This window comes from Typopeltis vanoorti, chromosome 12 (genome assembly GCF_054136105.1).
Source record: "Typopeltis vanoorti isolate ZY-2024b chromosome 12, IOZ_Tvanoo_1.0, whole genome shotgun sequence".
In the NCBI taxonomy this organism is placed as follows: Eukaryota; Metazoa; Arthropoda; class Arachnida; order Uropygi; family Thelyphonidae; genus Typopeltis; species Typopeltis vanoorti.
The window spans coordinates 49,635,737-49,654,661 of record NC_143560.1 but is presented as its reverse complement, the minus strand read 5'-3'; the positions used below and the strand labels follow the sequence as shown (position 1 = coordinate 49,654,661).

At 36.8% G+C, this 18,925-nt stretch overlaps 1 protein-coding gene across 3 annotated transcripts in view; it reads left to right on the top strand.

The window, feature by feature from the left end:
* Positions 1–18,925, top strand: part of LOC150100777 (zinc finger MYM-type protein 4-like) — a 521,809-nt gene that overhangs the window by 259,967 nt on the left and 242,917 nt on the right. For all 3 annotated transcript variants that reach the window (XM_090402210.1, XM_090402209.1, XM_090402211.1), the window contains exon 15: positions 16,044–16,172. In XM_090402210.1, coding sequence (XP_090258336.1) covers positions 16,044–16,172 — 129 coding nt within the window. The remainder of the gene's footprint in view (positions 1–16,043; positions 16,173–18,925) is intronic.

Sequence of the window (18,925 nt, the reverse complement as noted above, 5' to 3'; positions counted from 1 at the left end):
AATGTCAATCTCATCACTTTCCACCACAAAAGCCCGGTACTATTTCTACTTTAGGACACAGAGCACAATCTCTTTTAAATGAACCAGAAGAACTCCAAAAAAAATTGAACAACTTTCTCTTATCTTTAAACAAATTGGATATTCTGAAAAAACAATTAAGAAATTTCTTTTGGATCCTTCTAGGCAGCATACTAAGGAAACTACTGATTTTAAAGGTAGCATCTCAATACCTTACATTAGTATAGTCTCCAATAAATTGGCTAACATCCTTAAAAAAATACATAAGGACGTTTTTCACTACACTCACTAAAGTCCGTTCTCTTATAAGCCATCCGAAGCCTATTCATCATAACTTGAAATATCCAGATGTTTACAAGTTATGGTGTGACTGTAATATTCTTTATTTTAGACAGACTAACAAATCTGTTGAACTGCGTATTGAGGAGCATAAGAGAGATATCTCCTATAAAAGATCACATGAATCTGCACTATCCAGTCATGTTCTTTTCTCAAACAATCCTCATGATGATCTACAAAGTCACTCAGTTTGCTGGGATAAATCCAAAAACATTTTTTGCTGTAGTGATGAGTTTGAAAGGAAAATTGTGGAGTCCAGAGAAATCCTCCTTAATCCTGAACATTTGAACAGCAATTTGGGTTATAATATCCCTGATAGTCATACTGCAGTTGTTTAATACTGGCGCTCACGAGAACCTGCAAGCATGCATACAACAAACAATAGCATGTTAGATAGAACGACTTGAAAAACACAATGTTTTTGTGTCAATTATGTATTGCATTTTTTGCCTGTAATTCTCAGTTTTTTGTAACTTCAATTTTTTATTACTGTGTTCTACCTTTAGTGGATACCTGAAGAAGGCTGAAACTAGTTGTATCATTAATATTTAATATTTTATCTCAGTTTAAAGTCATTTAAAATTTATTCTCTAAAATGTATCATTACAACCGAGTAGAAGATCATGAATGCATATATATAAATACACACATGACTAATTCTCTTTTTACACGGCCTTTTTTTACACGATTTCAAAATAACATGGTTTAGAAAACAAAAGCAATTCTATTTTTGCATGGTATATTTTGATTTAACGTGGGGTTCAAACGGCACTTATTTATAAAATTTCTGTTTGAATTCAGTTCTGTTAAAAAGGGTATTTCCATTATGATTATCATTTCTTAGAACGGTACTTAAACTTGAATTTTGGAGGACCCCCCCCCCCCTCAATGTTTTAAATATCAAGGATTACTCTATGCTACTCTACGCAAAGTGCTGGTGACTTTAAAGCAGCTAAGGATCGTGTGACTATTATTTTGCTGCAATACTTCAGGAGATTGTGTATTAAAACCGTTACTCATTAATCGATCCCTAAGACGTGGGCAATGAAAGGTGTGGACTTTAACATGTTACCAGTGCACTGGAAGGCAAACAAAAAGGGTTTGGTTAAAAAAAAAATGTTTAATGAATGGTTCTATCAATGTTGTTTTGTTCCAGAAGTTAAACGCTATTTCATGGAAAAAATCTGGACTTGAAAATTTTATTGACTGTAGACAGTGCGCCTGGCCATTGTAATCTAATACAACATCCTGTTTAAGAACACACCTGAATGTAGAATTTTATTTTCTGCCACCTAATACAACATCCTTAATATAACCACTAGACCATGTTGTGAATGCTTAACTGGTAATTAGCTTACGGAATTAACGCATATAAAGGATATTATTAAAGGCAACTTTAATGAATAACTTCAATATTTTGGCAACATCACGTTGCCATCTTCAGGAACATAAAAATATGGTATGTGCAGGCAGGCACTAACAAAAGAAAATGAGGAAGAAGGCAAGAAACTAATATTGTTCCTAAAGTCCTAATGGTGCCCTTTGGCAGGCTAATTTGGTTGTCTTGGCCGTTGGGCTGAAGTTCTCATAATGTAAATCTCCCAAATTTGGGGTAGTTTCATGTACCCAAATTTGTTGAGGTTTTGAACGTTTTTTAGAGCTGCTGATGATTCCTTGAATAATCTTTCATACTTAAACTTGCTGCGGTGTATTATTTTAGTTTATGGTGGGTATCTATGGCATGGTCTGCCAGCCCAGAGTGGCTGTACTGGTGAAACCGGATGTAGTCTTTGTGTTCTGAAATTCTGATATTTGCTGTCCTGCCTGTTTGGCCAAAGTAGAACAATTTGCAGCTGCAAGGGACCTGGTATACACCAGGTAGGTCTAGGGGAAGTGGTTGGTCTTTGGTAGAGCAGATAAGGGATGCCAACTTTTTTTGTCGTCCATAACAAGAAGTCAGGTCATATTTTTTGAGGATATTGGTTATTTTCTCAGAGGTGCCCTGGATGTAGGGGATGGTGATAGATTTGGTGTAATCTTTATTGTGTAGGTGGGGGGGTTGTGGTTTACTGGTTTTAGTATTTTTTTGGATTTTTTGAGAGTTATAGCCATTGGCTAAGAAAGTGTTGAGGATGTGGTTTAGTTCAGTGATTAGGGCATCGTCAGAGTTAGCCTGCCAGAGGGCACCATTAGGACTTTAAGAACAATATTACATTCTTGCCTTCTTCCTCATTTGCTTTTGTTAGTGCCTGCGTGCACATACCATATTTTTATGTTCCTGAAGATGGCAACGTGACGTTGCCGAAATGTTGACGTTATTGATTAAAGTTGCCTATAATTAATATCCTTTATATGCGTTGTTAATTCCGTAAGCTAATTACCAGTACTGTATGACCAACATATATGCCTTGCTACTAGAATTACGATCATCCGCTGAGATTCCATCGCATGAAAGACCCGTCAATACGGCAAAATGAGGTTGAAGATATCGAGACAACTAAATCATCTGATCTTCCTAAAATGCTGCCGGGATAACAAGGTAATCCCTAATTGTGTTAAATTTAAGCACCGTTTTACTTCACAGAAAGCTTTCCTTATTTATAATCTCACTAGCTTCGCCCTATTATGAGAACAAATTACTACAACGCGTGTTCTCCTTGCCGACGAAAACAAAACCTTACGGGCGCTAGAGGAAGAGCTTTCAAACATGCTCGGCCATGGTCTTTGGATGATTCTTTATAACGTCTCATGCGCTTTTTGTACTTGAAAAAATACAAAAACCTGATAAAGAATTCTACTTCCTTACCACAGCCACCCCTCAACACTGTAGTCTACCTCTCGTCCGTAGTTTTAAAGTCTGAAGCGCTCACTGCACTTTCATGTGGCCACAATCTCCTAAAAGAATACCTCCCGAGGAAATCATGATCCAAATAGAACGTGGGATTCACATCCTTCCTAACCATATCGCCAACAATGTCAGACTGGATGTCGCTGGTGTTCTCACCAAAGCAAAACCTCCAAAAACCAACTTATCCAAAGACGAATATGCAGCTCTACTAGAAATGAAAGAAAACAAAAAAATAGTAATCACCAAAGCGATAAGGGAAATGCCACTGTGGTGCTCAGTCAAAAGGACTACAAAGGTAAGCTTAATACTTTAGTACTAGACCGTACTACCTACCTCCCTATTGAATATAATCCTACCAGCTCTCAAATTAGAACTCTCCACAGACTCCTTAAGAAAGTCACTTCTTGGCCTGTGGAAGTCACTAACAAACTAAAACCTTATAACTCTAGGCCCCCCCCCCCCCATTATATGGACTCCCAAAAATACATAAATAAAGTGTGCCATTATGTCCCATAGTGGATGGCATTGATTCCCCCACATATAAATTAGCCAAACATTTAGCCAAAAGGCTCACACACTATACTGCAACACATCATCACACATAAAAAACTCAGCCCACTTTAAAGCCAGTATAGAAAACCTCCAACACACTGATATAATGGTCAGTTTTGATTTCTCCTCCCTATTCATTAATGTCCCACTCGAAGAAACCCTAGAGCCCATCCAAGCCAAGTTTCTTCCCGATATCTCAGCTCTATTTCAGTTCACAATGAACTCAGGCTATTTTGTTTGGCAAGGAAAATTCTACAAACAGATAGAGGGGGACATCCAAGGGTTCACCACTTTCTTTCCCCACCCTTGGCCAATTTCTTTATGGTGATCTTTGAAGAGAAAGCCTTAAACTCCGGCCCACAAAAACCCACTTCGATACGTGGATGATATGTTCGCAATTTGGCCACATGGCCCAGATACACTCCACTCCTTCCTAACACACTTAAACAACCAACACCTCAGAGTCCAGTTCACCTTAGAAAAAGAGGAAAACAACACCCTCCCCTTCCTAGACACTTTAATCACTTGCCAACTTGATGGATCTTTGGTTTTCTCTGTTTACAGAAAACCCACCCATACAGGCAGATACATTCACCAGCAATCCCACTACCCCCCCACAATGATACGGGGTTATAAAAACACTATATAACAGGGCAAAATTAATCTGCTCAGATGATGACCTAACCACTGAACTAAACCACATCCTCAACACTTTCTTAGCCAATGGCTATAATCCTCAAAAAAATACTAAAACCAGTAACCCCTCCCCCAATAAAGATTACACCAAATCTATAACCATCCCTTACATCCAGGGCACCTCTGAGAAAATAACCAATATCCTCAAAAAATATGACCTGACTTCTTGTTATAGACCATATAAAAAGTTGGCATCCCTTATCCGCTCTACCAAAGACCAACCACTTCCCCTAGACCTTCCTGGTATATACCAGGTCCCTTGCAGCTGCAAATTGTCCTACTTTGGCCAAACAGGCAGGACAGCAAATATCAGAATTTCAGAACACAAAGACTACATCCGCTTTCACCAGTACAGCCACTCTGGTCTGGCAGACCATGCCTTAGATACCCACCATAGAATTCTTTGGAAGAAAACTAAAATAATACGCCACAGCAAGTTTAAGTACGAAAGACTATTCAAGGAATCATCAGCAGCTCTCAAAAACGTTCCAAACCTCAACAAATTTGGGTGCATGAAACTACCCCAAATTTGGGAGACTTACATTATGAGAACTTCAACCCAATGGCCAAGACAACCAAATTAGCCTGCCAGAGGGCACCATTAGGACTTTAAGAACAATATTACATTCTTGCCTTCTTCTTCATTTGCTTTTGTTAATGCCTGCATGCACATACCATATTTTTATATTCCTGAAGATGGCAACGTGACGTTAATCATTAAAGTTGTTATTCATTAAATTCATTAATGACGTTATTCATTAAAATTGAAGTTATTCATTAAAGTTGCCTTTAATTAATATTCTTTATATGCGTTGTTAATTCCGTAAGTTAATTACCCATTATGTATGACCAACGTATAAGCCTTGCTACTAGAGTTGTGAACACTACTTTCTAAACTTACTACATAAGATGAACATTCTAATACATTTTGGATTAAGTAGATAAGAATGATTTATTGACAGTTATTGATGTGTGGAAATTTTCTATTTTGGATTGCAACAAACTTGCTAAGTTAGTGTTATCAGAATTGAAACCAACTTTAAATGCATGCTGGAAAACTTTTTGGTCTGAAAAAAAAAAAAAAGAAAAACCCTGTACCTTTGCATACAACTGTGAATATCTCAATATCATCAGATTAGCACATGCATTTGGTAGAGAAGGATTTGATGATTTCTTGTGTGTAGATATTGACGAATTGATGGTTGACAAGGCTGTTAGTGATGACGAAATAATAGCAGCTGTCCTTGAGAATCTCGATGAAAAAGAACAAAGTGATGATGAAGAAGAGATTTCACTCTCTGCAGGATTAATTAAAGAAGGGCTTCAAATGGCTAGTAAATTGAAAAATCGTTTTCTTACACCTGATCCAAATACTGAACGAGCTGAACAATTTAAATGTGAACTGAACTCATGTATGGTGCGATATGAAGAATTATACAAAGATCTAGTCAAAACAGGATCTCAAAGATTAATTACAGAGTTCGTGGTAATAAAAAATTATTCAGAATTATTGGAAATTATTGCTAATTTAGTTCCGTTTACTGAAGAAAACATTTTGCATTGCAGTATGAACAGGACAGCCAAAGTGTTTGAAGTAGTGGAAGTGATTTAATTCCAGTTTCACACAAAAGAATGTGGCTACTGTCAGAAAGTGACGTTGAATAAAATGTAACTAATAACCATAGGTACAGGTGTATTTGGGCCTTTTCGAATTTCTGTTTTATTAGTGACACAGTATTTTCTTTAAGAAAGATACATATGTATGTACTTTAAATAAGTATTTAAAATAAAAAATATTCCATTAAAATTAAATAGATTTTTATTCAATGATTTTCATATGTTTTGTTTGAAAATAACTCATTGTTCATGTTTGAGTTTTCACATTTGGAACCATTCTTCTATTTTTCATATGCACTGTATTCCTTTTTACACAGTTTTTTTTCTGGAACCAATCTACCGTCTAAATGGAGAATTGGATGTATATATATTTAAAAGAAAAGTGTATGCTTGCAAAATGAAATAAATAGTTAATCCTCTTGTGAGAATTAATTAACTCTGTGGTTGACGAGCAGGGGTATCAACCGCTTAGCCAACTATTCCAACTGTTTAGTCAACAGTTCCAACTACATTTTTCTGATTACACTTTATTTTCGAACTGTTCACAAGAGAATTAGTTAACTACGTATTTCACAAATATACTGTACAGTCTCTTCTGAGGAAACTGGTAAAGTGGTTCCACATCCTGGCTGTCAGATAGTACACAAGATTGAACTTGATGGCAACGCATTATGAAGCTTCTTGAGCAGCTGACATATAATTCCCCTGCCAGGTCATTCTTCGAGGGAGATGCAGATGCAACTAATGGCATTCAAGAGGATTGCTGCATTATTATGGCATGGAGACTGGATGTCCTTTGTATGGGTAACATGTCTAAGAGTATTTCTCCCTTTGTTGCATATCTCCACTCTTTCTTTACTTCCGAAACACTATCACTACGTTAAAATAATGTCGTGGTTAAAAAAAAACCAGAAAACTTCCTCAAAAATTTCCTGCAAAAAATTAAAGAAGTACTCAGTGATGTGCATCGACATCCATACCTAATTTCCTATTCTTAACTGAACATCATGTTATGGTTGAAACAACCACAATCCACCTTATTGTAAACCTATACTCTTTATAAATCATTCTACCACAAAATGGCACAATTGCTTCTGTACACTCTGTAATATTCTTTGCCAACAGATGGTGAATCCCAAATGTCTTCTTGTTGACTTTCTCTGCATTAAGGTTTTCAATACATAGTATGTATTATTCTTATGTTATATCTGCTGCTTTGTAATTCTGAAAATCACTGTGACCTCTTTGCCTATTTGAAGTTTAATTACTTGAATTTTAACTGTCCACAGAGTGAAGTTATTTTTCTTAGTAACTTTATCCATAACTCCATTTGTGTCCTTTTTTTTTCCCCAATATAGTTGGATGTTACTACAGATCTGGTGGCTCAGTTGCAGGGGACAAAGAAATGCATTGCCAACTTAGCTTTATGGGTACCAAATGAGCGATCATTATGGGTGACTTTAATTTTCCAAACATTGATTCGGTAGAAGAGAAATCTCATGATAAAAAAGAAGAGAAATTTATTGAATTATTGCAAGACAACTTTCTCAAGCAGCACATGGAAAGAAGTAATATCAATGGTCTTCTTCTTTCCAGTATTAGGCCTAGTGGCCTGTTATGGTCTCTTCCCATCTTTTCAAAGGCCATCCTCGATTCCTTCTCCCTTGAGGTCAATATCTCTGTATCTCTTGGGTGGGGGGGTCTTCCTTCACTCATTCTTTCTATATGTTTCCATCTCTCTCTCTCTCTCTCTCTCTCTAAAATTTCACCTCAAGTTCCTTTAAGTATTGCTGTCCTTTGGAGTTGAGTTTATTGTATCCAGCTGTTTTGCATACGAATCTCATTTCAGAGCTTATCAGTCTTTTTCTGTCTGTTTGAGTTATGGTCCAGGCTTCTGAACCATATGTTAGAATAGGTCTTGCCATTGAGTTATGGATTCTTATTGTTTTCTTGCTTATTAAATTTGGATTGAATATTTGATTAATAGTTTTTGTTATTCTGATACAATTGGTTATTTTATGTTGCATGTCTTTCTCTCTTTCATGAGATAAGTAGTAGCCTAGATATTCAAATGTATTAACCTGTTCTATAATATCATCGATGCAAATTTTACTTCTAATTTGGTCTCGGGCGTTAAATGCATGACTTTGGTTTTGGACATGAAGATTTCCATATTGTGTTGTTTTTTTGAAGATGGGAACGATCATAGCATTTTGCCAATTTTCTGGTGGTAATTGGCTATTCAGGATCTTATTCATGATCCTGATTCTTATTCTAGTAGTTTGTATCTGAAGTTGTCTTCAGAGCATTTGAAAAGTTCCGTATAGATGCCATCTTCTCCTGGGCTTCTATGGTTCTTGCATTGTTTAAGTGGTGACTCTAAATCTTTTTTTTAATTATTTGTAGATAATGGTTCTGAGAGGGGGTTATCATCAAGTGTCCATATTCTTTATAGTATTTAAGCCAGTCCTCCAAAGGTATGGTATTGATCTTGATTGTTTCTCTAGGGGTATTATTCATGTATGTTATAAATTTATATGTTTGTGTTTGAGATTTATCAATATTGTTTTCTAAATTGGTAACAAACTTGTTCCATTGATCTTTGTCTTTTACGTGCTTCTCTTTTGTCTATTGCTCTTTTGTGTTTCCATTCAGTTTCATCCTTTATTTTGTTTGTGTTGACCATTTTTTATAGGCCTTCCTTTTTTCATCATTTCTGGATCCCAGTTATTGAAGACTTTTTTTTCTTTTCCATTGTTTTTTCATTCCCAAGATTCTCAGGCTGAATCTTCTAAAATGTTACAGAAATTATTCATCATTAATAGACTCATCTGAGGGTAGTTGTTGCTGTAATTTTTCATTTATTTCTTGCTGTTATACTTTTCTTTTATCAGGGTCAGATAATGAGCTGATTTTGAACCTAAGTTCTTTGTTGTCTAATGGGTACTGATTCTTTATTGGGGATGGGGGGACCATATTGATGTTACACGTAGATAATGATCTGATTCAATTTCAAAATCTTGGAATGAATCTACCTGTTTTGTTATTTGCTATAATATAGTCTGTAATAGATTTCAGTCCTCTTGCTGACCATATGAATTTATGGATGTCTTTGTTTTGAACATTGTATTCATTATTCTTAGGTTATTGTATATAGAGAAGTCAATTAATCTTTGGCTGTTTCTATTTTTTTCTAATTCTCCAAACGTTGAACATGATTTTGGATTTTCGTATTGCTTACACAAGGATTTAAATCACCTATCAGTTATTGAAAAATAAACCAACTGTTTATTTTTCCTGTTATATTTTGGAGTTGGTTATAGAAGTCTGAACTTTCCTCCCCTCCTCCTCCTCCACAGCATATAATCCAAGAAGTGTGAAATATTCTCTATTAAGTTTCAATCTTAGTTGTAATATTCTTTCATTCCAGTATTTGTAGTTATTGATATTATCTTTATGGTATTTACGAATCCTGATTGATACTCCTGCTCTTGCTCTCTGGTCCTCTTGTACTCCATAATAGATATGTATGTAGTTATCAGTTTCTTTGATTACATAGTTTTCTTCTTTGTTTCAGTCAATACTGCTATTTTGATTTTCTTTTGATATAGAATTTCATTTATTTGATATTCTTTGTGAGATAAACTTCTTACATTCCAGGCAGCAAAATAAGTGATAATCTTTTTCCATTCGGTATCTTTAGGCAGTTTAGGGTCATTTCCATTTTGAGTGGTCCTTGATTTTTTTATTTTTTATTTATTTTTTATTTTTTTTGAGACGTGAAAGTTATTAGAATATTTGTGAATTGGTTATTAGTCACAGCATAAGATGTCCAGTGACAGAGCTGCTGTCTCTGGTTGTTGGACCAACCTACATTGTAGAGAGGGGGGGGAGATAAAAGAAAGAAAGAAGAGTAGGGACCAGTCTACAGATAATATAACAGATGTATATTATGTGAAGTAAGGCATAGTCCAGCATCAGGTACCTCGGGTTCACTACTCCTGCACTCACTAAAGTGAGCCTGTGAATTATTTGTCAATGGTATTACAATTTTAATATGCCCTTTGCATCCATGGTAACTTTGATGTGTATACATCATAGCTGGTTGGATGGTTAATGTAGTTTCCAATACACATGATGAGAGTTTCTTATTGTGCTTAAAAACTAAAGTGTTAACTTACTATAATATATGTGTTTGTCCTCACTGGTTAGTTATGAATCACATTTATGAGTTGTCTCTCAACAGAGACTCATCTTTTTCTTTATACAAGTGATTTATATGCCATGTGGCATTAGTAGTAATTTGTTTTAACAGTTGCAGCAGGGTTTTGTTTTGGCATGTTGCATTGCAACTGTGAAGTCTGATAATAAACTATAGGTGCTAAGAATAAAAGGCACTCTAATTTCTTAATTGTGCGTGATTCTTATATTAGTAATTTTTCCTAATTTTATAAAAAATCTTACTGCCCACCAAATAGTAATGCACACATTCTTTTGTAACCTGGTCTACATATATCCAGGCATTCATGTTGAAAATTTTGCCATTATGATGATGATGATGATATTGTTCACTTTATATAATAATATAATTATTTATATTTATTGTGTATCCAAACACAAGTGGTACAGTAGTATGTAAGTGATACAACATGATTTACAACAAATTAGGATACATTACAATGAGATCAGCAGCTTAGATTTGGTAGGTGAATTATACAGGGAAATAATAATTAAATATGAAAAAAGGAAACTATACATAACTTATATATGTTACTGCTAAAGTGCAGAAATCAGTTATTCTACAGATTATCTAGGTATTGTGCAGATTAACTAGGGTGATCCGTTAACGTATGGAAAATTGTTTCTTTTCTCAAATTACCTAGATAATCTGCACATTACCTACTAGGCACTCGTTAAAGTGAAAATAAGATCTTTGCTGGAACAACGGCAATGTTTCTGTACGCTTAAATTAACATAATGTTATTTATTTATTTTTCGATATCTAAACAATCAAGTTAATACAATCAAACAATCAACAAATTAGTTGATAAAATCAATCATCAATCAATTAAAAAACTATAATACAAAGAATCAAATGGTTTAAAATATTATTACAATTAAGGAAATGAATTTGCAAAACATATGACACTGGCGAAACCAAACTAAAAGTGGAGGGGGGGAAGGAGTAGGGAAAGGCAATGAGAGAAACAAACTTTTGAACTTTAACAATACGGAAGCCGTTAATGTGCACATTACCTAGGTAAAATGCGGGAAAACTCTTGATTCCGCACGTTAACAGAGCAAATCAGTTAATCTGCAGATTAGCTAGGTAACGTGCACATTAACGGCTTTCGAGCTTTAGCGGTAACATATACAATAAACATGGTCAGATGTTCCTCCAGTATCTTGCACAATCAACTGCTCTTTCTGTGCAGGATATAAGGTCCTCTTTTGTGCAAGGCGATGGAAGGTGTTCCATGGACGAAAGAAGGAAGCAAGAAGGTGTTCCATGGACTGGGTTTTCCCACACTCACAATTGTCTAGGCCAGTGAGATAGCCCCATTTGATGAGGTTTTGTTTGCATCATCTTATCATTCGCAGTCTGTTGAGGCTTTTCCAAGTATTCTAGTCTAAGTGGGCACCATGTGGAAGATGTTCGGCTATTGGAATACCAGTATTATTTTCAGGATAGCGTGCAAGCCATTGTTGAAGTCTTGTCTCTGGGAGGTGTTTAGGTGGTTCAACAGTTACCAGGAAGCTATGTCGGGCTCTTAGTCTTTGGGGCACTGCGGTCTGGCCGAATAGTGGGTGGTGTTCATCATTCATTTGTCTGTTTCTTTCATCAGCTGAGAATGCAGATCTTTGAATTGAGGGGGGTGTAATACCAGCCAAAGTATACAGGTCTTTTAGTGGTGTTGGTTTCAGACATCCTGTAATTAGGCGACAGCTTTCATTCAATGCTGGCATATTCAGCATACTGGGTCCCAGGATCTGGACCCAGTATGGTCCAGATCCTGGGCAGGCATATTCAGCAGAAGAATAGCAAAGGGCCAAGGCAGAAGATCTCAATGTGCTAGGGTCTGCACCCCATTTGGAGGAGGTAAGCTTCTTAGTATGTTGTTTCTTGCGTTCACTTTTGCCTTTGTTTTTTCTATGTGGGTTTTATATGAGAGGGTGCGATTGAGAGTCACACCGAGGTAGATTGGGTTCCAGGAATGTTCTATTTTAGAGCCTTCCCAAGATATCTGTAGCTTCCTGTAGTTATATAATAGGTTATGTAATAATCGATTATATAATATAATCTGTAGTTATATAATAGGTCACCTGAGCTGCGCGTTTCTGGTATGCTGAAGCTCGAAAAGCTGCTGCTGAGGCAGTAAAGACAGCAAAGCAGAAGGCTTGGGAGTCCTTTGGAGAAAGATTAGACTCATCCTATGCAAATGCAAAGTATTCTGGCAGACCATCTGCCACATTTGAGGGAGGAAATCGTGCACAGCAAGGGCAATTAAGGCCCTCTGATGGTGCACTTTTAACAACCGAGAAGGATATCCTCCACAGGTGGAGGGAATACTTTGAGAACCTTCTTAACCCAGGTGGGCCAGCAGTTGTGGACATCCAAGAGGTGCAGATCAGGGCAATGACTAGTCTCACAGCAGAAGAGGTCCATTTAGCAATAAAATCGCTAAATTCTGGCAAGGCTGCTGGTGATGATGAAATTCGGCCCGAAATGCTAAAAGCCTTAAATCGAGGCAGTGTTGTAAATGGTATGCTATTTATTACTACTGTTATTATTTTTTATATGTATTCCTTTCTTATTCTCACTATTCCATCTTACTATTGCGTACTTAATTTATCTATGTTTTGCACTACGAGTTTTATGCCAATGGATGGTAGAAAATTTTTTTGATAAGACTGTGCCACCAGTATCTTTTAATTGGCATAAAACTCAGTAATACGGCCGGTTGATTTCTCTCTCTCTCTAACACAAATTCCTTCAGTAAAACTTTACACAAACAGTCGTGACCTATTTGCACTTAACTATACGCTTCGACTATCTTACTTGGTTTCCCGCTCTTAAGTTCGCATTTTTTAGGAACAGTGCATTGTAAAATAAACAATCAGGCGGCACTCTATTGACGTATAATTAAAGCACATTTATTTAGAATAGAAACGAAGTACATTAAATAAGCGATATGGAGGTTACTCTCTCTCTCTACCTATCCTTATACTTTTGGTATAAAGAAACAAAATTTACTTTTTCAATATTAAATGACTATACAATATAATTACTCTGTTACTTTTCTGTAACAAAAAAAAATTAAAATTATGAGACTAATTTACTCATGAAGAGATTAGCTAGCTGTGGCAAGTTATCTTACAATTTATATATTCCATTTAACAACAAATCAGAGGACTCTCTTATAGATATTCCTTATTACTATTTCTTATCAGTCCATCTAAGACATATCTCCTAAATTACAAAAAGAATGTACATTAAAGGATGTAATACACTTACAGAGGCTCTTTGTCACGACACCTTCCAAAAGTCCTGCATCAAAGTCTCTATGGTTTTTCTCTCATCTCAGGCCTTAGATTTCCATCCGGAGAGTCTTGTTTCAGGGGGCACTTCATTGGAAAATCAATGGGTCTTGGACTACAATCTTCCCAGTGCTCAAAAGTTCAGGCAAGAAGTTTTAGCATTCAGGCTTGGAGATCTTTCTGCAGCCTTTGGCTTCAGTTGACTTCCTGCAGCACTAGGACATCCGACCTGCACTTGGCATCGGCTGTTCTCCCAATTTTTCCTCTGGCTTGGGGGTCGCCATAGGTCTGGTCCTCTGGGTCCGACTGCTTCTGGTTCTTCGCCGACTGCCTATGGCTCTCTTCGGTAACAGCGCTTCGCCTCTGCTCTCTCGGCAACTGGATCTCGGCTCTCCTCTGTCAGCAACTGGACCTGGACTCTCCTCTCGATGTTCGGCTCAGTCCCCTTTTATTTTCACCTTCTTGGGACCTTGCACCAAGGGTTGTAAACCCCAAAAAAACAGCAGTTCTCCTTGATCTTTTTGTTAAGACCGACTCGTTCTTTTTTTCTCCTCCGTGCACTCTATTTTTCTTTGTCTTGTCGGGCAGCAGAAACTTCTGAAATTAGCGGATCTCTTTGATACTAACTTTTTAGGTATTCATGCGCAGAGCTCGCAAACAACTTTCTCACACACTTCATCTGCTATTATACAAAACTTCCGATGGCAAAGCATTGCCTTTGTTTTTGACATTTTATAAACTTTAGTTAAAACAGTAAACACAATCAATTCCCATAGGGTTATTTAAATTAATCTTTAACATAAAATACATAGAGACAAACAAGGTTATTTTTGTAACAGTTCTCATGAGACTTCACCTTAGTAAAAATCGATGTAAAGTGTTTTGGTATTTCTAAGCTACATCGAGTTTTACAGTGTTCTCTGGCTGATGCGAGTGTGTCAGGTTGCTTGGATATCTGGGCGAGCACCAAAGCAGTGGCAGACAGGCATAATAATACTAGTCTTTAAGAAGGGAGACCAGAGAGATTGCAGCAACTATCGTGGCATTTCTCTGCTCAGCCTGCCTGGGAAAGTATATGCTAGGTGCTTGGAAAGAAGGTGCAGGAGCATAGTTGAGTCAAAGCTCCAAGAAGAACAATATGGCTTTTGTCCTGGTAGAAGCACAACTGACCAAATCTTCACTTTAAGGCAAGTTTTTGAGAAATCTTGGGAATATGCAATGTCTACACATGTTTTGTGGACTTGGAGAAGGCATATGACTGGGTTCCTTGGGATAAGCTTTGGCAAGTAGTACAGGAGTATGGAGTGGATGGCCAACTCTTAGCTGCCATCAAGTCCCTGTATGAATGCCGGGAGTTTTGTGTCAGGGTAAACAGCACAAAGTCTGAACCTTTCACAGTCTCCGTTGGCCTCTACCAAGGGTGTGTTCTGTCCCCCTCCTTTTCATAATATTTATGGACTGGATTGATAGACACAGCTGAGGCAATGAGTGTTGTCAGAATTGGAAGATGTAGCATTGGATGTCTGCTTTTTGCAGATGACCTAGTCCTGCTTAGCTCTTCCACAGATGGCCTCCAGTGGACCCTGGATAGGTTTGTAGCTGTTTGTGCAGATGCCGGAATGAAGATCAGTGTGACCAAAACTGAAACATTTGCAGTCTCAAGACAACCATTCCAGTGCATTCTACATGTGAGTGGAGTCTCACTGAGGCAGGTGGAGAGGTTTAAATAGCTTGGGTCCATATTCACGAATGATGGAAAGTAGGACGTAGAGCTAAATACTCAAATTGGCTCAGCAAGTGCAATGTTGTAGGAACTTGGCCATTCAGTAGTATTGAAGCGGGAGTTAAGCCAGAAGGCAAAGCTGACTGTCTTCAATACGTTCTATGTTCCCAACCTCACCTGTGGTCATGAGAGTTGGGTAATGACCGAAAGATTGCAGACACGAATCCAAGTGGCTGAAATGAGGTTCCTTCGAGGGGTTGCTGGGCTGACAAGACTCGACAGAGTCAGAAGCTCTGCAATTCGGGAAACCCTCAATACTCAACCACTTCTTCTTCGTGCTGAGAGATCACAGTTATGTTGGTACTGGCACCTGGTCAGAATGCCACAAGAGGGGCTCTCCTGGCAGGCCCTCTTTGCCAAGTCAGAGGGTGGAAGGCCAAGGACTCGCTTGATAGATTATATCCAAAACCTTGGGTGAACATGTTTGGGAGTCCCACCAGAACACCTGAGCTTAGTGGCAGAGGATCATGACCATTGGAAGTTCCTCTTGCAGCTGCTGCCCCCACAACCCAATTAGAAAGGTGGGCCTTGAAGATGAATGAATGAATATAATAGTTAAACTTTATTAATCAATCAATAGTGAAACTGCTAATATCACCATGGTGTAAATCATTGAAATTACAGTAAATTTCAACTTCTGTATTTTTCAAGGTGATACTGGAAATGGGCCAGAATCCTCTGCCGATGCCGGTAATTCATTATTGTCTTCAAACGATGTACCGGAACCAGTTATGGATTTAGAAGCTGTACTGCCTGCAATAGCATGCTTTCCCTCCAAAGGTTTGTTTAAAGATAAGCTATGTTTTTCCATAAAAATTAAATTTTGTTCCTTTAGAATTAATGGATATGTTCAGAAAAACCATGAAAATATTCAAAAACTGTACTACAAATTATTTATCTATCTAGAAATTTAAAAAGTTATCATAGTAGAATAAGGCATATAAAAGTCTCATTTTGGCATTATAAAGTTTTAAAAGTAGATAATATATAAATCCATTATTCTTTTGTAATAACAAAATAAATTGTAATGAAGTCTCAGAAATGACTAGAGCTTATGAGAATATAATTTACATATCAGAAACAATTGACTTGCACTAATTAAAAGACACAACCTCTGCCCGGGAGTCTGCAGATCACCTCTTATTAGTTCAGAATTATGCGGTCTCAGACTGCTGCTATATTTGCTGTATACAAAATGCTAATGTGCCATAGGGACTCCGTCATTCAGTTGGTATAGATTGAGTCCTTTGGTTAGAAAGACTTGGGTTCAAATCCCGCTATGACACGAGGAACCTTTATTAGGGAATCGAATGGTGAATTAATTGCTCTTATATGGAGATGAAGGGTTTTTCTCCCAGAAACTCCAGTTTTTTGTCCCTCATAATAGGGAAACCGGTTCCGTGCACATACAGATCTACTAGCATATAAATACTTGCCCCTAGGGGATGCAGAGGAACATTGGCAAACTGACTGCATTAATTTGCTAGAAACTCCTAATTAGGGAGCAATCCCAGCTTATGTAGATGGGAATTGATAATGATGAACTACTACGGTGATGAGATGAATTTACTAAAACTCGTTTTTGGCAAGGCTGTAGCTATTTCTAAATGATGAGACAAGTCACCTCCCCCCCCCCCCCCTTCCATTTCTATTTTAATAGTAACTCTAACCATAATCAAATATTAACTGTTGCTTGATCTAATAAATTCTGTATAATCTTACTAAGAATACACCTATTTATATAGTGTATGTAAATATAAATATCCATATATTAAACACAGTATTCATCCCATGTGTGATTAAGATAATATTTGAAGTAATATAGAAAGCCTAATAGATCTGAGTCAGGACAAAGCAATTAAAGTTACTGAATATATATATCCCTATATAACATGCTTGATGAAATAATGCACATATCGGCTGATATAAAAGTAACGTCTGACAAAATATAAGGATATTTTTCACATGACAGAATAGTGAATTTGTTGATTATCACCATGACATGAATGAAATCACTGGACTTGAGTATGCCTATACTATTTTAATTCCATTATTATATCTTAAGCATTATGGTATAATATAATGTAGAGCTTATGAGAATACGATTTCCATATCAAAGTTGCTTTGACTTTCACTACTTATGGCACAACCTCTGTCCAATTAACCTGATATTTTGATCTGTAACTTACAGATCGTCTTCATTGTAACTAATTCAAAAAGGCAGAATAACAACAATGAATTTCATAAGTGAGAAATGAGCTATGTTCTAACATGGTCACCAGCCAATCAATATGAAATCAGTACATTAAAAAATTAAAAATAAATAAATAAAAATAAAACCTCTCCTCTAATTTTTGATATGGAAACACCTGTTGTGGTTCAAGCTTGAAGTAACGTAGAAGTGCTTCAACACTACCTTTGAATAAGCATTGAAATTTGAAATGACATCTATCTAAAATATGGCTTCTAGATCAGACTCCATGTGTTGACTCCATGCTGAGATACACCACACTTATGAGTTTATATATATATAGAGAGAGAGAGACTACAGGAATTATATATATATAGAGAGAGACTACAGGAATTATATATATAGAGAGAGAGACTACAGGAATTATATATATATATATATATATATATATATATAGAGAGAGAGAGAGAGAGAGAGACTACTACAGGAATTATATATATATATATATATAATTCGCTATAGTCTCTTCTCAACTAAGAAGAGACTATAGTGGATTGTCCTGTTTGTTCAAAATTGAAGAGAAGAGAATCACAAGGGACCTGATAAAAACACCTGCGAGGGAGAGGAGGCTTCTTATCCTTGGTAGAAGAAAACATGGTGGGGAGTTTTTTTGACTAGAAAGCAAGCACTGATGAGGAAATGCACTGTTTAGAAAGAAATCAACATTCATCCCCATGGGCAAGATGCATCATGCCATGTAACAAGTCACATGTTTCTAGCCTGTATAAATTGGAGGAATATGATACTCCCAAGTTAGTTCAACTGTGGCTGGGTGAAATGGCTAAAAATCAAACTGATGGAGTTTTTGAAACAGGTGTTGTGAAAGGATGCCATGTTGCAGGTTCATCTGTTTGGCAAATTGTTGACAAATTGCCATCAAATTTAAATTTGAATATGTACCTGCATTTTTACTCAAAATTGTCAGTTATACAAATTGCCACTAGCTTGATTCATCTGAATTTCCAGTTGTAATCTTCAGAAATAGTATTCGTGCTTAGGTTTTGAAGGTGCATCATGCCATGTAACAAGTCACATGCTTGTAGCCTGTATAAATTGGAGGAATATGATGCTCCCAAGTTAGTGCAACTGTGTGTGAGTGAAATGGCTGTGAGAAGGGAACTAACGGAGTTTGAAAGAGGCATTGTGACAGGATGCCATGTTGCAGGTCTTTTTGTTTGGCAGACTGTTGACAAATTAGGCCATCAAATTTAAATTTGAATGTATACATTTTTCTATGGAAATTATCAGTTATACATATTGCCACAGGGGTGCTTAAGAGTCA